This window comes from Dendropsophus ebraccatus, chromosome 2 (genome assembly GCF_027789765.1).
Source record: "Dendropsophus ebraccatus isolate aDenEbr1 chromosome 2, aDenEbr1.pat, whole genome shotgun sequence".
Classification (NCBI taxonomy): domain Eukaryota; kingdom Metazoa; phylum Chordata; class Amphibia; order Anura; family Hylidae; genus Dendropsophus; species Dendropsophus ebraccatus.
The window spans coordinates 114,279,963-114,294,857 of record NC_091455.1 but is presented as its reverse complement, the minus strand read 5'-3'; the positions used below and the strand labels follow the sequence as shown (position 1 = coordinate 114,294,857).

Here is a 14,895-nt window from a genome sequence, read left to right as displayed (position 1 = left end):
TGGAGCACTGGTTTTCTAATGGTCTCTCCACAGTACAGATCACAAGGATAAATGGTTGTTTGCATGTATCATAGCTCACAGCAGGTTTGGGGAATTAAAATATGAAAAATAAGTCTGTGTGAAGTATAGAAACATCTATTCTAGAAGGTGCTTAAAGGACAACTCCCACAATTTTTTTTAGCTTATTTAACACACATTACAAAGTTATATAACTTTGTAATGTGTGTAAATAAATGGTGTGGCCTCCTCTATAATCTCTATAATCACATCACATCATCCTCTGTCATGTCTGAAGTGCCTGCAGTCTAGAAGAGTGTATGGTGGGACAACCGCTATAGTATTTAACTATAGTTGCATTCTTAGGACACTGTCATTGGATAAAAATTTACCTAAAGCAACCAGTCACAGATCAGCTTTAATATCGTATTAAGCTCTGGTAAAATAAAAGCGGAGCTCTGATTGGTTGATGTGCAAATCAAAAGCAAATCAAATCAAAATCAAAGCCTTTCATCTGAAAAATTAGCATCTCAAATTAGATTTATTGCATATTTTGACTTCCCTATAGAAATCAAAGGTAAATGTCCTCCTCTTAAAAAGGACCTCATCTAAAAAAGGACATTGATAAAATAGAACGGGTCCAAAGACGGGCTACAAAAATGGTGGAGGGTGTGAGGCATACAACATATCAGGAAAGACTTAAGGATTTGACTCTGTATAGTCTGGAGGAAAGAAGGGAAAGGGGGGACCTGATTGAAACCTTTAAGTATGTTAAAGGACTAAATAAGGTTCAGGAGGGAAGTGTTTTTATTTAAAAAAAAAACTGAGCTCAAGAACAAGAGGACACAGTGAGAGATTAGTTGGGGGAAAGATCAGAAGCAACGTGAGAAAATATTATTTTACTGAAAGAGTAGTAGATACCTGGAACAAACTTCCAGCAGAGGTGGTTGGTAAATCTACAATAACAGAATTTAAGCACACCTGGGATAGACTTATATCTATGCTAAAATAATAAGAAAGAAAATACTAAAAGGGCAGACTATATGGGCCCAGTGGTCTTTTTCTGCTGACAATCTTCTATGTTTCTATGTCTGTAATAATTCTGCAGCATTTTCCACATGCTGAAACCCACACTGTGGGTCAGTTTACAGATTTACATAGAGGCGAGGTCACAGGACGCTCAGCACAGGTAACACTGCAGTGAGGCTTCTGGGTCACAACCTGCTGTTTGGCCTCTACAGGCTGCCATGGAGTGGAGAAGAGGAATGGAGAATGTGCATCATACAATTCACAATGTAATTTACTTCTATTTAAAAATCTCAAGTATCAGCTGCTGCATGTCATGCAGGAAGTGGTGTTTTTTCAGTCTGAGGCAGTGCTCTCTGCTAACATCTCTGTCCGAGACAGAAACTCTCCAGAGCAGTAACAAATCCCCATAGAAAACTTTTCCAGCTCTGGACAGTTCCTGTCTTGGACAGAGATGTCAGCAGAGAGCACTGTGTTGAACTGAAAACAAAACACCACTTCCTGCAGGACATACAGCAGCTAATAAGTATGGGAAGACTTAAGATTGCAAATAGAAGTAAATTACAAATCTATATAACTTTCTGAAACCAGTTGATTTAAAAGAAAAAAAATTTCACCGGAGTATCCCTTTAATCAGTACTTAGCAGTGTAAGCTGTGAATCATGCACTAGCATGTTACTTAACAATCACTAAAAGCTGCTGCCATCTCTGTGTATCTTCCTTTTCCCTCTTACTAGCTAACTCCTCCCCTCTCTATAGAGCAGTGCTTCTCATTTTTTTCTACTGGAGCCTCACCCAACAGACCAAGGCAATGCCTGGGCCTCACCAGACTGACCAAGAGGCTGCCTGGGCCTCACCATCTGTGGTGAAAGTCCATTTAAAGCTGAAAATAATGCTAGGGCTACCTTTCACCTATCTCCCAAGCTTAATATACTAATAAATTAGTACAAAATATATTAATAATGTTGCTAAAATAGAGATTTATGCAAAAAGCAAAAGGACTGTGCAGATCATAGTTAATTTGTGAAAACTGTCTCCCTGGCTGGGCCTCACCAACAACTAGGGGCGCCTCACTGGTGAGGCCCGTCTCTCAGTTTGATAAGCACTGCTTTAGACTTCCATAGATAGCATGTCAACAAATTCCTTAGTGACCTGTTAGTACTACGGTAGTAATACTACAACCCTTGGTGCACCAATTCACCCACCTCTCTCTGTGAATATTAAGGGTCTTTTCACACTGAGTAAAACAGGCGGAATTTCGCCGTAGACTCCGCTCGGAGTTCCGTCTGCCTTAGTGTGTCAATGTGATTCCTCGCACGCCTCTGCTCTTCACTCAAAGAATTAACATGAACATGAATATGTCCATTCTTTGAGTGGAGAGCAGAGGCTTGCGAGGCATCACATTGACATACTAAGGCAGGCGGGATTCTGAGCAAATTCTAAGGTGGAATTCCGTCTGACCCTTAGGCAGCGCTCTGCAGTGACGTCGCTCTGTTTGCTCATCACTGCAGAGCGCTGGGTGGATTTTTCATTAGAGGGGGCAGGATGTCAGACAGATTGGTACACCAAGGGCTGGAGTACCCCCCCCCCCCCCCCCACACACACACACACACACTATTGTACTGGTGGGTCTTGGTTCACTGGGCCGTTTTAAGGACAGTGAGGTCTTTGAATTTTAATAGTTTTTATATGTTTGTCCCTTGCATTCATGTAAATAAAATGGATTTTGATATGTATTACCACTGAGGTGCAGTCCATTTTTTCTCAATCCTTTCTTTTGAATTAGCACATGGAAATTTTGGATTGTTAGGGCTTGCACTCCTTCTCAGTATTTCTGCATGGTGCCAGCCCATGTACTATATACTAGCACAACTTTAAAGGGGTTATCCAGGGCTACAAAAACATGGTCACTTTCTTATAGAGACAACACGACTCTTGTCTCCAGTTAAGGTGCGGTTTGCAATTTAAGCGACTCTGTACCCACAATCTGACCCCCCCCAAACCACCTTCGGATAGCTGCTTTTAATCCAAGATCTATCCTGGGGTCAGTTCGGCAGGTGATGCAGTTATTGTCCAAAAAAACAACTTTTAAACTTGCAGCCCTGTGTAAAACTGCTGTGGCGTAAAGTATCTGTGCCCTAACTTTGCACCAGCCCTCTGTCCCTCCTCCCCACCCTCTTCATCATTAGGAATGCCACTGACAGGATTTTCCTATTTCTCTGCAGTGAACACTGCACAGGTGCCTTAATGATCCAGCCCATGTGCCGTCCTCACACAGCTGATGAATAGGAGAATACCTGCCAGTCGCATTCCTAATGATGAGGAGGGTGGGGAGGAGGGACAGAGAGGGTGTGCCAGCATAATGCATAGTCACTCTAGGCCACGGCAGTTTGGCACAGGGCAGCAAGTTTTCGGACAATAACTGCATCACCTGCTGAACGGACCGCAGGACAGATCTTGGATTAAGAGCAGCTATCCAAAGGTACAAGTGGTTTGGGGGGGGGGGTGTCAGATTGTGGGTACAGAGTCACTTTAAGCTCCATTTACTTTAATGGAACTGAGTAGCAAAACCCTGCCCAAGCTGGAGACAAGAGTGGGGCTGTCTCTGGAGGAAAGTGGCCATGTTTTTGTAGATGACCCCTGGATAACCCCTTTAAGTTGTTACTACAATTGATTTTGCCATACATAAGGCCTTTCACAGTAGGTCATGGTCACAGCTCATTTTAGGTCACTGGGCATGCGAAGAAAACTTAAAGAAGCAGTTCACTTTTTATTTTTTCCGCCCCCCGGGTAGCCGCTGTCATGTATACTTTCAGAAGATGATCGGTGTCCCGTTCCCGTCGGTCAGTTCCGTCCCACGGTGCCGTTCACATCGGGCGCGCGCTCACTTCCGCCGGCTGCTGTGAGTCCTCTTCTCTGCCCAGTGATTATATGCCGGAAGTCACTCGCTTCCATGCATTCTCTATGGAAGCGCGTGACTTCCGGCGTTCAAATGACAAGGGAGAGAAGAGGAGTCACAGCGCCGGCGGAAGTGAGCGCGTGCCTGATGTGAATGGCACCGCGGGACGGAACTGACCGACGGGAACGGGACACCGATCATCTTCTGTAAGTATACTTGACAGCGGCTACCCGGGGGGGAGAAAAAAATAAAAAGTGAACTGCTTCTTTAAGAAGTCAATAGGCCCCCCCTTTGGACTTTAGTTGCTATGTCCATCGGGCTTGCTGCTGTTTGGAAGGCTCAGACAAGATGGCAGCCCAAATAATAATATACAAAAACTGAAATAAAAAATAAAATAACAATCGCTTAATAAAAAGAGATTAGAAATAACAAAGATGTTTCAGTCTTTCTCTCTAATCAGGAAAAAGTATCACACTTGTTACTTCGTCACCAAGAGCAGGAAACAGTCTTTTGTTGTTCTCCAGATTAATGAGACCCCTACAATCACTCCTCTGTATCTTATTGACTTGCCATACAAATTGATAGCTGGAAAGCCACTTTTACATATGCTAGGAACAAGTCATTTCAATCACTATGGCTTGCTTTGCCTTTGTAAAACATCTGTCACTTCTTTCATATTTGTTCACATATTGAACTAACAGCCATATTGATTTCTTGCTAATTCTCATTCCAGGGTGAGTTACTCAATCCTTGTCGCTGTGATGGATCTGTGAGATATACACATCAACTCTGCTTATTAAAATGGATTAGTGAGAGAGGATCGTGGACCTGTGAACTATGCTGCTATAGATACCATGTTATTGCTATTAAAATGAAGAAACCTTGTCAGGTAGGACAGAGTGTTCATGTGCAATGTCTAATAGCCTGGAGACATTTTTCTTGCTTATTTATGGATTGCTTAAAATCTAGAATGATTGGGTTTGTGTCAGTCCTTCCATAAAAATTAGAACATCACCATGCGCAGTGTTTTGTTTCCCCAGAGATCAGCTGCTTACTTCCAATAGTAAACACATCATTTTTGTATGTTGCATTGTTGTATGTATAGTATTCAGTTCTATGTAGTGGGGGGTGCTTAAAAAATAATGGGGGAGATTTATTATTAAGCAGCCTGGCTTACACCAGGGAAAAAGCACATATTTTTGCGCCAACGACCCAGTCATGCGGGGACTCTTGCAAACAGATATAAGTCATGGCAGAAATATAGATTTCTGTACTTGTTGTGCGTCAGGCGCCAGTCTGCTAGATTTACTAAGAGGCTCCTAGTAAATCCTGCGGGTACTTGGGAGCAGGATTTTAGACCAGTACCTTACCCCTTCGCGTAAGTGATACGTATACATACTTTCCTGCTGCCGATGCCCTGGGTGCAGCAGGATATATATATATACGTTCCTGACTGTGAGAGGGTTTTGATGTATGCGGGACCGCTGCAGTGTGAGCGGCCCCGCACACATCAGTGTCCATGGGGGCTGAGAATAATGACAGGCAGCTGCGATCCTGCAGCTGACTGTTATTAACCCCTTTAAGGCTGGGTTCACACTACATATATTTCAGTCAGTATTGTGGTCCTCATGTTGCAACCAAAACCAGGAGTGGATTAAAAACACAGAAAGGCTCTGTCCACACAATGTTGAAATTGAGTGGATGGACGTCATATAACAGTAAATAACGGCCATTATTTCAATATAACAGCCGTTGTTTTAAAATAACAGCAAATATTTGCCATTAAATGGCGGCCATCCACTCAATTTCAACATTGTGTGAACAGATCCTTTCTGTGTTTTTAATCCACTCCTGGTTTTGGTTGCAATATGAGGACCACAATACTGACTGAAATGTACGTAGTGTGAACCCAGCCCAAAGCTGTTTTGTCACTATGAGTGGGACCCTGGGACCCTATATCGTGCATTAGGTTGATCCTTGTATGAGAGCAATCATTTATAGAGATTTTGTTTTGATGAATTTGCCTTTACTAGAAAATGGGTTTTATTTTATGAATAACATTTCAATAAGGATCTTTTTGCTGAAATTAACAGTGTACACTTACTATGTACATTCAATAATATACCCTTTGAGAAATTTTAGCAGAATTAATCAGTTTGTCCTATGTTATCATTTTCTGAAAACTGTCAAATATGATTGTTTTATAAAACCATGAAACCATAGCAACCTTTTTTATAGTATGGGATAACTATTCTTTGTGTTTTAGTGGCAGCGCATTACAGTTACACTGGTAGAAAAAGTTCAAATGATCGCGGTCATTCTTGGATCATTATTCCTAGTATCAAGTGTGACGTGGCTCCTGTGGTCTGCCTTTAGCCCGTACGCTGTATGGCAAAGAAGAGACATCCTTTTTCAAATATGTTATGGCATGTATGGTTTTATGGACCTGGTATGCATAGGTATGTTTCTATAACTATTGAAAGTGCCATTTTTGTCCAGTCATTGAACTTAAAGCAAATGTACCAACAGGTACATCACTTTACATCAATAGACTAGTGCCGGTGCTGCGGTCCTTTTTCTAACCGTGGACCAGTTCCTGCACCTGAAGGCCTGAAGCACTGGAGATGGGCTTGCCCACGCTTGAGAAAGAAGCGTAAGCTTCGAAACGTCGCAGACGTGAACTCTCCATCTGTTCCGTGAGTGTCCTGGTGTCTTAATGTGAACTGTGACCAGCCCGGCTGGGCGGTGGACTTTTTTCATACAATGCTATTGTCCTCTCTACAGCGGCTTTGTAAATATCACTAAGTGGTGAAACTTTGCAACTATTTTTGTGCTGAAGATAATAAATTAAGAAAGCATTGGAGTTTTGGTGTATGCCTCTTACTGAATGGGCTTGCCCACCCCCAGTGTGATGAAACCCCTCCCCTCTGTGATGTGGCTCCATTGATTCTAATGGAGCCGTGTTACAGAGGGGAGGGCAGAATGTCACACTGGTGGTGGGTGGGCCCGTCCCCCAGTGCTTCAGGCCGGGCCGGTGCCCAGGATTATACGCCGTGTGGGGGAACCAGGCCGCGGTTCAAAAAAAGGACTGCAGCATCAGCACCAGTCTATTGATGTAAAAATCTTAAAGTGATGTACCTGAGGGCTACTCTGGCAAATCAACTCTTTCAAATCAACTGGTTTCAGAAAGTTTTACAGATTTGTAATTTACTTCTATGTAAAAATCAAAAGTCTTTCCATACTTATAAGTGTTTGTATGTCCTGCAGAAAGTGGTCTTTTGTTTTCAGTCTGACAGAGTGCTCTCTGATCCAAGAGAGGAACTCTCAAGAGCAGGAGAGGTTTTCTATGGAGATTTGCTACTGATCTGGACAGAGATGTCAGCAGAGAGCACGGTGTCAGACTGAAAACACCATTTCCTGTAGGACATACAGCAGCTGATAAGTCCTGGAAGACTTTTAAATAGAAACCAGTTAATTTGAAAGAAAAAGATTTTCACCAGAGTACCCCTCTACACTGAATATGGCCTTAAAGTGTCACTGTTGTTTAATTTTTTTTTTGCAGAAATCAATAGTCCAGGCGATTTTAAGAAATGTTGTTATTGGATTTATTATACGCAAAATGCATTTTTAGCATGAAAAAGCAGTTTAAAGCTCTCCCCCTGTCTTTATGGTTCTCTTATGGACTCGACTGAGTTGAGTTGAGATTTCCTGATAATGAGCAGTGAATGAGAGGGGGGGGGGACCTAGTGAAATTCTTTTTGAATGCAGATAATGCCATATTTGCCTAATAAACCCTATTACAAAGTTTATTAAAATCGCCTGGACTATTGATTTAAAAAAAAAAAAAAAATGACAGTGACACTTTAAAACATTTTGAACAGCGGTGGAGTTATCTCTCATCTTGGAAGTAGAGGAAGGCCAGCTGTCAGTCTACGCTATTGTGTCCATATCGTCACTATACCATACAGCACTTCTCTCTAACTGCAGACTTTAAGCCCATAAATGTATGGTTTGGCGCCAAGGGCAAATAAGGGTCACTCTAGCGGCATTACTATTGCGGAACCCTGTTGGCACTGTTTAGGGCTCTGTTTCTGCCATTCAGAATGGGGGTGCCATTTACTAACCAAGCTGACCCACAACTAGAAGGCTACAAGTTGTGCACTCCTGATTTCGAGGATAAAAGGCTTAACATCTGACATCTTTAGGCTGTGTTCACAGTTTTTCAGCCATTTGTGAACATCTAAAAAACTAAACAGCCTCAATACTGTTTGTGAACATAGCCTTAACCACATGTTTATTCTTCTATGTGTTTATACCATTATTGACTCCCAAAGGGTATGTACAACTTCTATCTCCACCCATTTTATTACTCCAGTGCATCTAATGTAAAATGAATAGCTTTACAAGATTCCATAGAGCAGAAATCTACCATTTTGCATCTACAGTTCTTACGCAGAGCTTTTTCTTTTTATCATGGTACCACTACAAACAAACCCTATGTAGTCTGATACTACAGACATCCTCCCTTCCATCTGTTCTCTATTTCATGATAACCTACAAAATGTGGCTATCTGAAGCTGTAGACACTTTGTGAACACACATTCATTTTAGTTGCATTAAAAACAATAAAAAATAATGTGCGGTTCACATATGTAACAGCCTCGGTGCTTATTCTATGAACACGACTATAAGCACACCTGAAGGATTATATACTATGACAGTAAGGACCCTCTTAAACTTCATTATGACAACTGGTCAACTAGAGTGTAGGTGTCAAACCTGCAGCCATCCAGCTGTTCCATATCCTACCATGTTTGGACAGACAAAGCCAAGGCATGATGGGAATTGAGAAATTCTTTGCGTATATGAAGGAGTCGCTCATTTGATCTTAATTGGCGTACTTGGTACATAAAATTTTGAAATGCGGATGCAAACCTGCTAAGATCTATGCCAGGCCATGTGCTTCACTGTAGATGCATACAATTAATTAGAACAAAGGCTGCAAAGACAATGTGACATTTATTGACATTTCCAGGCAGTGAATACATCATTAAATTATTATTGTTAGTAACTACAAGTCAAGCTGACCAAAAAACATCATGAGAAGGGCATGAATTACTGCAGGCTATTCACGTAATGGCTCACATTTATAAAGCAAGTCAATAAAAAGCCCTAGATAAAGGGAATAATGAAACACTAACATATTCTCTGCAATAATATATACTATGTTGGCGGCTACAAGTGTCCTTTTGTACTGCAAAAAATACAGCATGAAATAGTGTAGTAGACTATGGTATTCCGTCATGCAGAGTCCAGTACACAAAAAGTGTGTTAAACATACAATACTATGCAAAGAGTGTTAGTCAGCACAGCTCAGCAACAAGACACAAGTCTGTCTAATGATCTCAAAGCAGACTGGGGGGGTTCCACATGGGCTGTTCAGGATTTTTTTTTTTTAAAGAAACACAAATTCGGCAATTTTGAGGGCCTTAGAAGCATTGGTTGGCCAAGGAAACTTAGTGCAACAAATTAGACACACATCCAATTCTTACTTCCCTTCAGAATCCAGGTGTCCCGAAGCGCCAGAAGTCTGTCCAGAAGTAGTTTTCAATAAAGAATTATGGGCAAAAAGCCATACCTTTAATGAGGAACAAGGCCAAGACACTCTACAATGCATGGAAGCACATGAACTGAGGTGTGAATGGTGGACTGATACAGAGAGATCTGTTTGTGAGGGCCTACAGTCTCTTAACACACTACAGCCAAAAAAGTAAATTCCCCTTCCCAGTCTTTTTCTCCTTCTGTGACAAGGCTTTCCTGGTCACCCTTTAAATCTAATTTTACCAGCTACTTCTGATCACATGCCATGTGACCACTGCTGCCAATCACAGGCTTCAGTGGTCACATGTGCTGACGTTGTCATTGCTGGAGCTACAAATATATGGAGCAGTGATTTGGCGTAGATGTATACTGATATAGTATGTATGTACTATATTTTATATACAATTTATCCAATATATACAACTTTGGGATAATGAGCAAATAGGCTACTACTGGTTCTTTTACAAAAGTTATGGCAGTTATGGATGTTGTTTGGGTTAGGGTTGTTGTTTGTTAGGGTGCGTTCACACGTACAGGATCCGCAGCAGATTTGATGGCCCAGACTTGATTTGCTTTGAATCTGCGCCATCAAATCTGCTGCGGATCCTGTACGTGTGAATGCACCCTTACTCCATTTTCTTCACCCTTTTTCTGCTAATTCTGCTAATTTCATTGGCTGGTCCCCCCCTCCCATGGTTAACAGCTTGTTGTCGAGGTCACCAACCATCACTCTGCTTTTAAAGCAGTGGTCAGGTGTAGAGCTATACAGATATAGTATGTACTGTATTATATATAAGTAGTTACACAATAGCAATATATATATTCGAGCCACACTACTACTTTTGGAGCTGAGTGGTGGATGATAACCTATAGCTGTCTATAATGTTAGAGAAAGAGTGTCCATGTCAGGAGAAGGAGGCAAGTTTGCAATATGAATGTATTTGCAAAACCATTTAATTTGATGTGGACTACATGCTTTTCTGTGTTATTGAGCTGGGAATACCCCTTTATGTAGCATTTTGTGCATTGTGTACTCTCAGGTTGCACTTTATGATTTGTTTGATACGATTTGTATTGTTTCTTTAACCTCCAGCAGTTGTGGTTGCGTCTCCACTGGTTATTTAAATGGATGTTTAGAGGCTATTAATATGTAAATGTGTGATTCCAGGTTTAATTATCCACGAAGGAGCAGCTGTTTATAAGGTCTTCAGGAGATGGAGAGCTGTTAACTTGCATTGGGATGTGTTAAATTACGACAAAGCAACAGACATAGAAGAAAGCAGCCGTGCAGTGCCTTTAACCAGCAGGACATTGTGGCTACCATTAACTGCATTCCGACCTAGGACCTTGGTTCATCCAACACGGTTAAGCTCCCCAAGACTGCAGTGTGGATATGTACTGCTACATTTGTTCAACAGAATGAGAACTCCTCCAGAAGACTCCATAGAGGACAGCACCTCTGGTGAGGTTGTAATGCGAGTGACCTCTGTATAAGAAGTCGGGATGACCACAAACATTCCTCTAGATGTGGACAGTGTTTTTGAATGTTAGTGCAATGAACCCAAAGCACTTTTAAAGTATTTAAAAATATATAAATATATATTAAACATTTTCTAACTTATTTCTTTTTTTATAGAAGCTGTTATATTAAAAATACAGTTTTCAGAAACAACCTATTTTTGCAGTATTTGGCTATTTGTATGTTTTTTACAACACAATTGAAGTAGGATTGAATAATTACAGTATCTTTGATTTAATTTAGTATTTAAGCCACTTTTCTCTTGACACTACATAGGGATCATCATGGGAAATATACAAAAGTCTCTCTGTTGTGATAAATTCACATAATGTATTCATGCAGCTGGAATGGACATTACTGTGTCATTACATTATTATGAGCCAATCTAACTAGCTGGTATCTTTCAAGATAAGCCACAGAATTAGCCCAATTTGTTACTAATGGTGCGTTTACACAGACAGATTTATCTGACAGATTTTTTAAGCCAAAGCCAGGAACAGACTATAACAGTGAACGGGTCAAAAAGAAAAGACTGAGATTTCTCTTCTTTTCAAATCCATTCCTGGCTTTGGCTTCTAAAATCTGTCAGATAAATCTGCCTGTGTAAACACACCATAAGAACAAGTTGTCAAACCTTGATGTGTCTTGATGAAGAGGTAAGTAGAAGTCTTGCTAAAGGGCAGCTGTAAAGTATTTTTGGACTTTGCAAATGCGTTTGACATTGTACTTTGATGTGTAATTGATAAAATAGGATACACTGACTTAGAAAGAATTTTTTTGTTTTACTGAAATCTGGTGTAGGAACCATAAACAGAAAGGTGTACATAAAGCTTCCTATTCAGAATGGTCCCTAGTAGAGATGAACAAAGAGTGCTACATTAGGATTTGTACAAAGCCGAACAATTGGCTTTTGAATCCTGCTGTCTGCATGCTGCATGGAAAAGTTGGATACAGCCCAAGGACTGCCTTGGAAACATGGATAGAGCCATACACCATACACTGCTTTCCATGCAGTGGACAGACAGCAGGATTCCAAAGCCAATCACACAAACCCTAAGGAAGCCTGTTTCTCTTATCCATAATCCCTAGTTATAAGTGATGTACTCCACAGTTCATTGTTGAGTCTGCTATTGTTTAACTCTTTATAGGGATATGTGGGCAATGCTCTTTTTTTTTTTTTTTTTTTTTTTAAATGTCCGACACTGCCACATGCCGCTGTTTGGCTATTTCCAGGGCCTGGAGCCGAGATGTTGCAGGCCTGCTTAGCCAGCGTTTTCCTTCTAAGGGCCATAACGCTTTTTTCCAAATACTAAACCATTTAAGGACTTGATTTTTTGCAGAAACAAATTTTACCATAAATTATGCTGCAAAAAGGAAACAAATTGTAAGGTGAAAAAAGGGCGATTTTTTAAAATTGGGGGCACTTTGTTTTTATGCCATTCATTGTGTCATTATCTTTACTCCTCAGGTTTCAAAAAGTTACTCTTAAAGGGAACCTGTCACCCCCCGTGCCGGGGTGACAGGCTCCCGACCCCCCGTTAGAGCCCCATATACTTACCTAATCCCGCCGGGTCCCGCTTCTGGAGGTGGTCGGGTGACGGAGATCTCAGCCGCTGCAGCCCGGCGCGCGCGCTGAGAGATGAGTCCAACGCTCATAGAGAATGACGGAGCGCTGGACTCTCCTGTCATTCTCTATGGGTGTTGGACTCATCTCTCAGCGCGCGCGCCGGGCTGCAGCAGCTGAGATCTTCATCACCCGACCACCTCCAGAAGTGGGACCCGGCGGGATTAGGTAAGTATATGGGGCTCTAACGGGGGGTCGGGAGCCTGTCACCCCGGCACGGGGGGTGACAGGTTCCTTTTAACAAGTTTTTTAATTGCCAATGCGCTGAACACTATAATTCTTTTATATTTGTCTATGAAGTTGCTTTCTTTCATGTTTTGTGCCATAGTCTGCAGTTTTTATTGGTATCATTTTTGTGTAGATCACTTTTTATTAATTTTTTTTGCTGGATATGATGAGACAAAAAAAAAAAACTTTTGGAATTTTTTTTTTACATTCACGCCGTTTATCATGTGCTTTTGATAGCATTATATTTTAATAGACCAAACACTACCACATGCAGTGATACCAAACCTGGAAAAGAGGAGAGGGTGATTTACATTCTTCTGTGGGATGGATTTAAAAAAAAAAAAAAACATATTTATTTTATTTTGTACCTACGTACTGCATTGATTCATTAGCTTGGTCGTTTATTGGTGTGCAAAGGTTAGGAAAAGACATGAGGCTGGGTCAGTGTCAATATAACATAGCATCCGCAAATAGATCCCTTCCCTGCACTGAACTTCTCTGCGTGGACTTAGTGCCGACTCCTGCCTTCTATCAGTTATAATGGGAGAGCGCGTGCACCTCTCCGCTCAAAGAATTGACATGTCAGCCAGTGATTGGCTTAGCAGCCTGTCATTGCAGAGACTGCTTCAGAGGTTTTAGTTGATCGTTTTCATCAGCTGATCGATCCCTTTATTACACAGATTATTGTTCTGTGTAATAAGGCCCTTACACACACACACACACACACACGCATCTTTTCCATTCTGGTTTCATTTTTGTTGAATAAATCATGACATAGTGGAATCTGTTGTGTGATGTTGTTCATGTAAAGCTGTATTTACTAAAGAATAGCAAACTAGCCAAAAGTTCGGGTTTGCACGAACCCAAATGATCTGCATTTAAATCCTGCTACCTGAAGAAGGGAGATGCCGCCCAAGGACTGCCTGGAAAATATAATACAGCCATTGGCCATAGGTTGTGTCCATATTTTCCAGGCAGTCCCCAGGTTGCATCCACCTTCTTCAGGCAGCGGGATTTAATTGCTGATCTTTTGGGTTTGCTTGAGCCTGAACTTTTGGCAAATTCGCTTATCTCATTTATCTCAGCTCTAGTATTTACCTAATTTCGGCCCGGTTAATAGACTTCCTGCTCAGCCAGTCAGTGACTGGGGCGGCATACCGCTGCAGTCACTGATTGGCAGATGGGGCAATCCATCAGCCAGGTCGGGTATTTTCCACCGAATCTTTACAGCATCAGAACACGTAACACGGTGCTACAGGGGCAGGGGGAGAGGTAAGTAGCGATTGTTCATTGTGTTCCCCCTGCCAGCTGGCAAATTCTTTAAATTTCTTTTCCTTTAAATTTCAATAATTAATGATTTAGATGTTTTGTTTTTTTCCCAAAAAATTGACAAAATCCATTGCAGCTCAGAGAACTGTGGACAGCTTTAGGCTCCAATCTCTTAGGTAAGGAAAAGCTAGTACGCTTTACGTACGTATCACTCTGCAACCACATTAACATCATTCCTCCCATTAAGGCCCAAGGTTCCTAGAGTGGGTCCTAAATATCAAGTCTTTCTTTCTGCAGTAAGTCCACATGTGAAAGTCCTGTAAATCTTATACATCCACTGTCATTGTCATGACATTTCTGCATATGTTTAATAAACTGGGGGCACCCACTGCCTTTACTTCATATGTTCAGAGAATATGATGTATAACAAATGGATCATTTTCCTAATGTTAAAGAATCCAGAAATGCACACTGTTGTGTAAACTACAAATCATATGTGACAAGTGAACCCAAAATCTATGGGAACATAGCAGGTAAGTGTCCACCCTCCCCCCACAGTTTTTTTTTAGCCAAATGACACAAGAAAAGGTGCCCCTAGATTGTTTAGAAAGGTTGCCTGTATGTAAAGGGGATGCTTGGTGTAGCAACATGGCTTTGCATTACATGCAGTAGGCTTTAGCAATGGATGCCAACTGCAGAACATGTCCCGGATTAGTTAGAAAGCTTGTTAGA

At 41.4% G+C, this 14,895-nt stretch overlaps 1 protein-coding gene across 4 annotated transcripts in view; it reads left to right on the top strand.

Moving 5' to 3' along the window:
* Nucleotides 1-11,184, top strand: part of MARCHF11 (membrane associated ring-CH-type finger 11) — a 44,125-nt gene extending 32,941 nt beyond the window's left edge. For all 4 annotated transcript variants that reach the window (XM_069960252.1, XM_069960251.1, XM_069960249.1 and 1 more), the window contains exons 3-5: nt 4,656-4,811; nt 6,189-6,381; nt 10,692-11,184. In XM_069960252.1, coding sequence (XP_069816353.1) covers nt 4,656-4,811; nt 6,189-6,381; nt 10,692-11,017 — 675 coding nt within the window. In that variant the 3' untranslated portion in view covers nt 11,018-11,184. The remainder of the gene's footprint in view (nt 1-4,655; nt 4,812-6,188; nt 6,382-10,691) is intronic.
* The last annotated feature ends 3,711 nt before the right edge of the window (nt 11,185-14,895 follow it).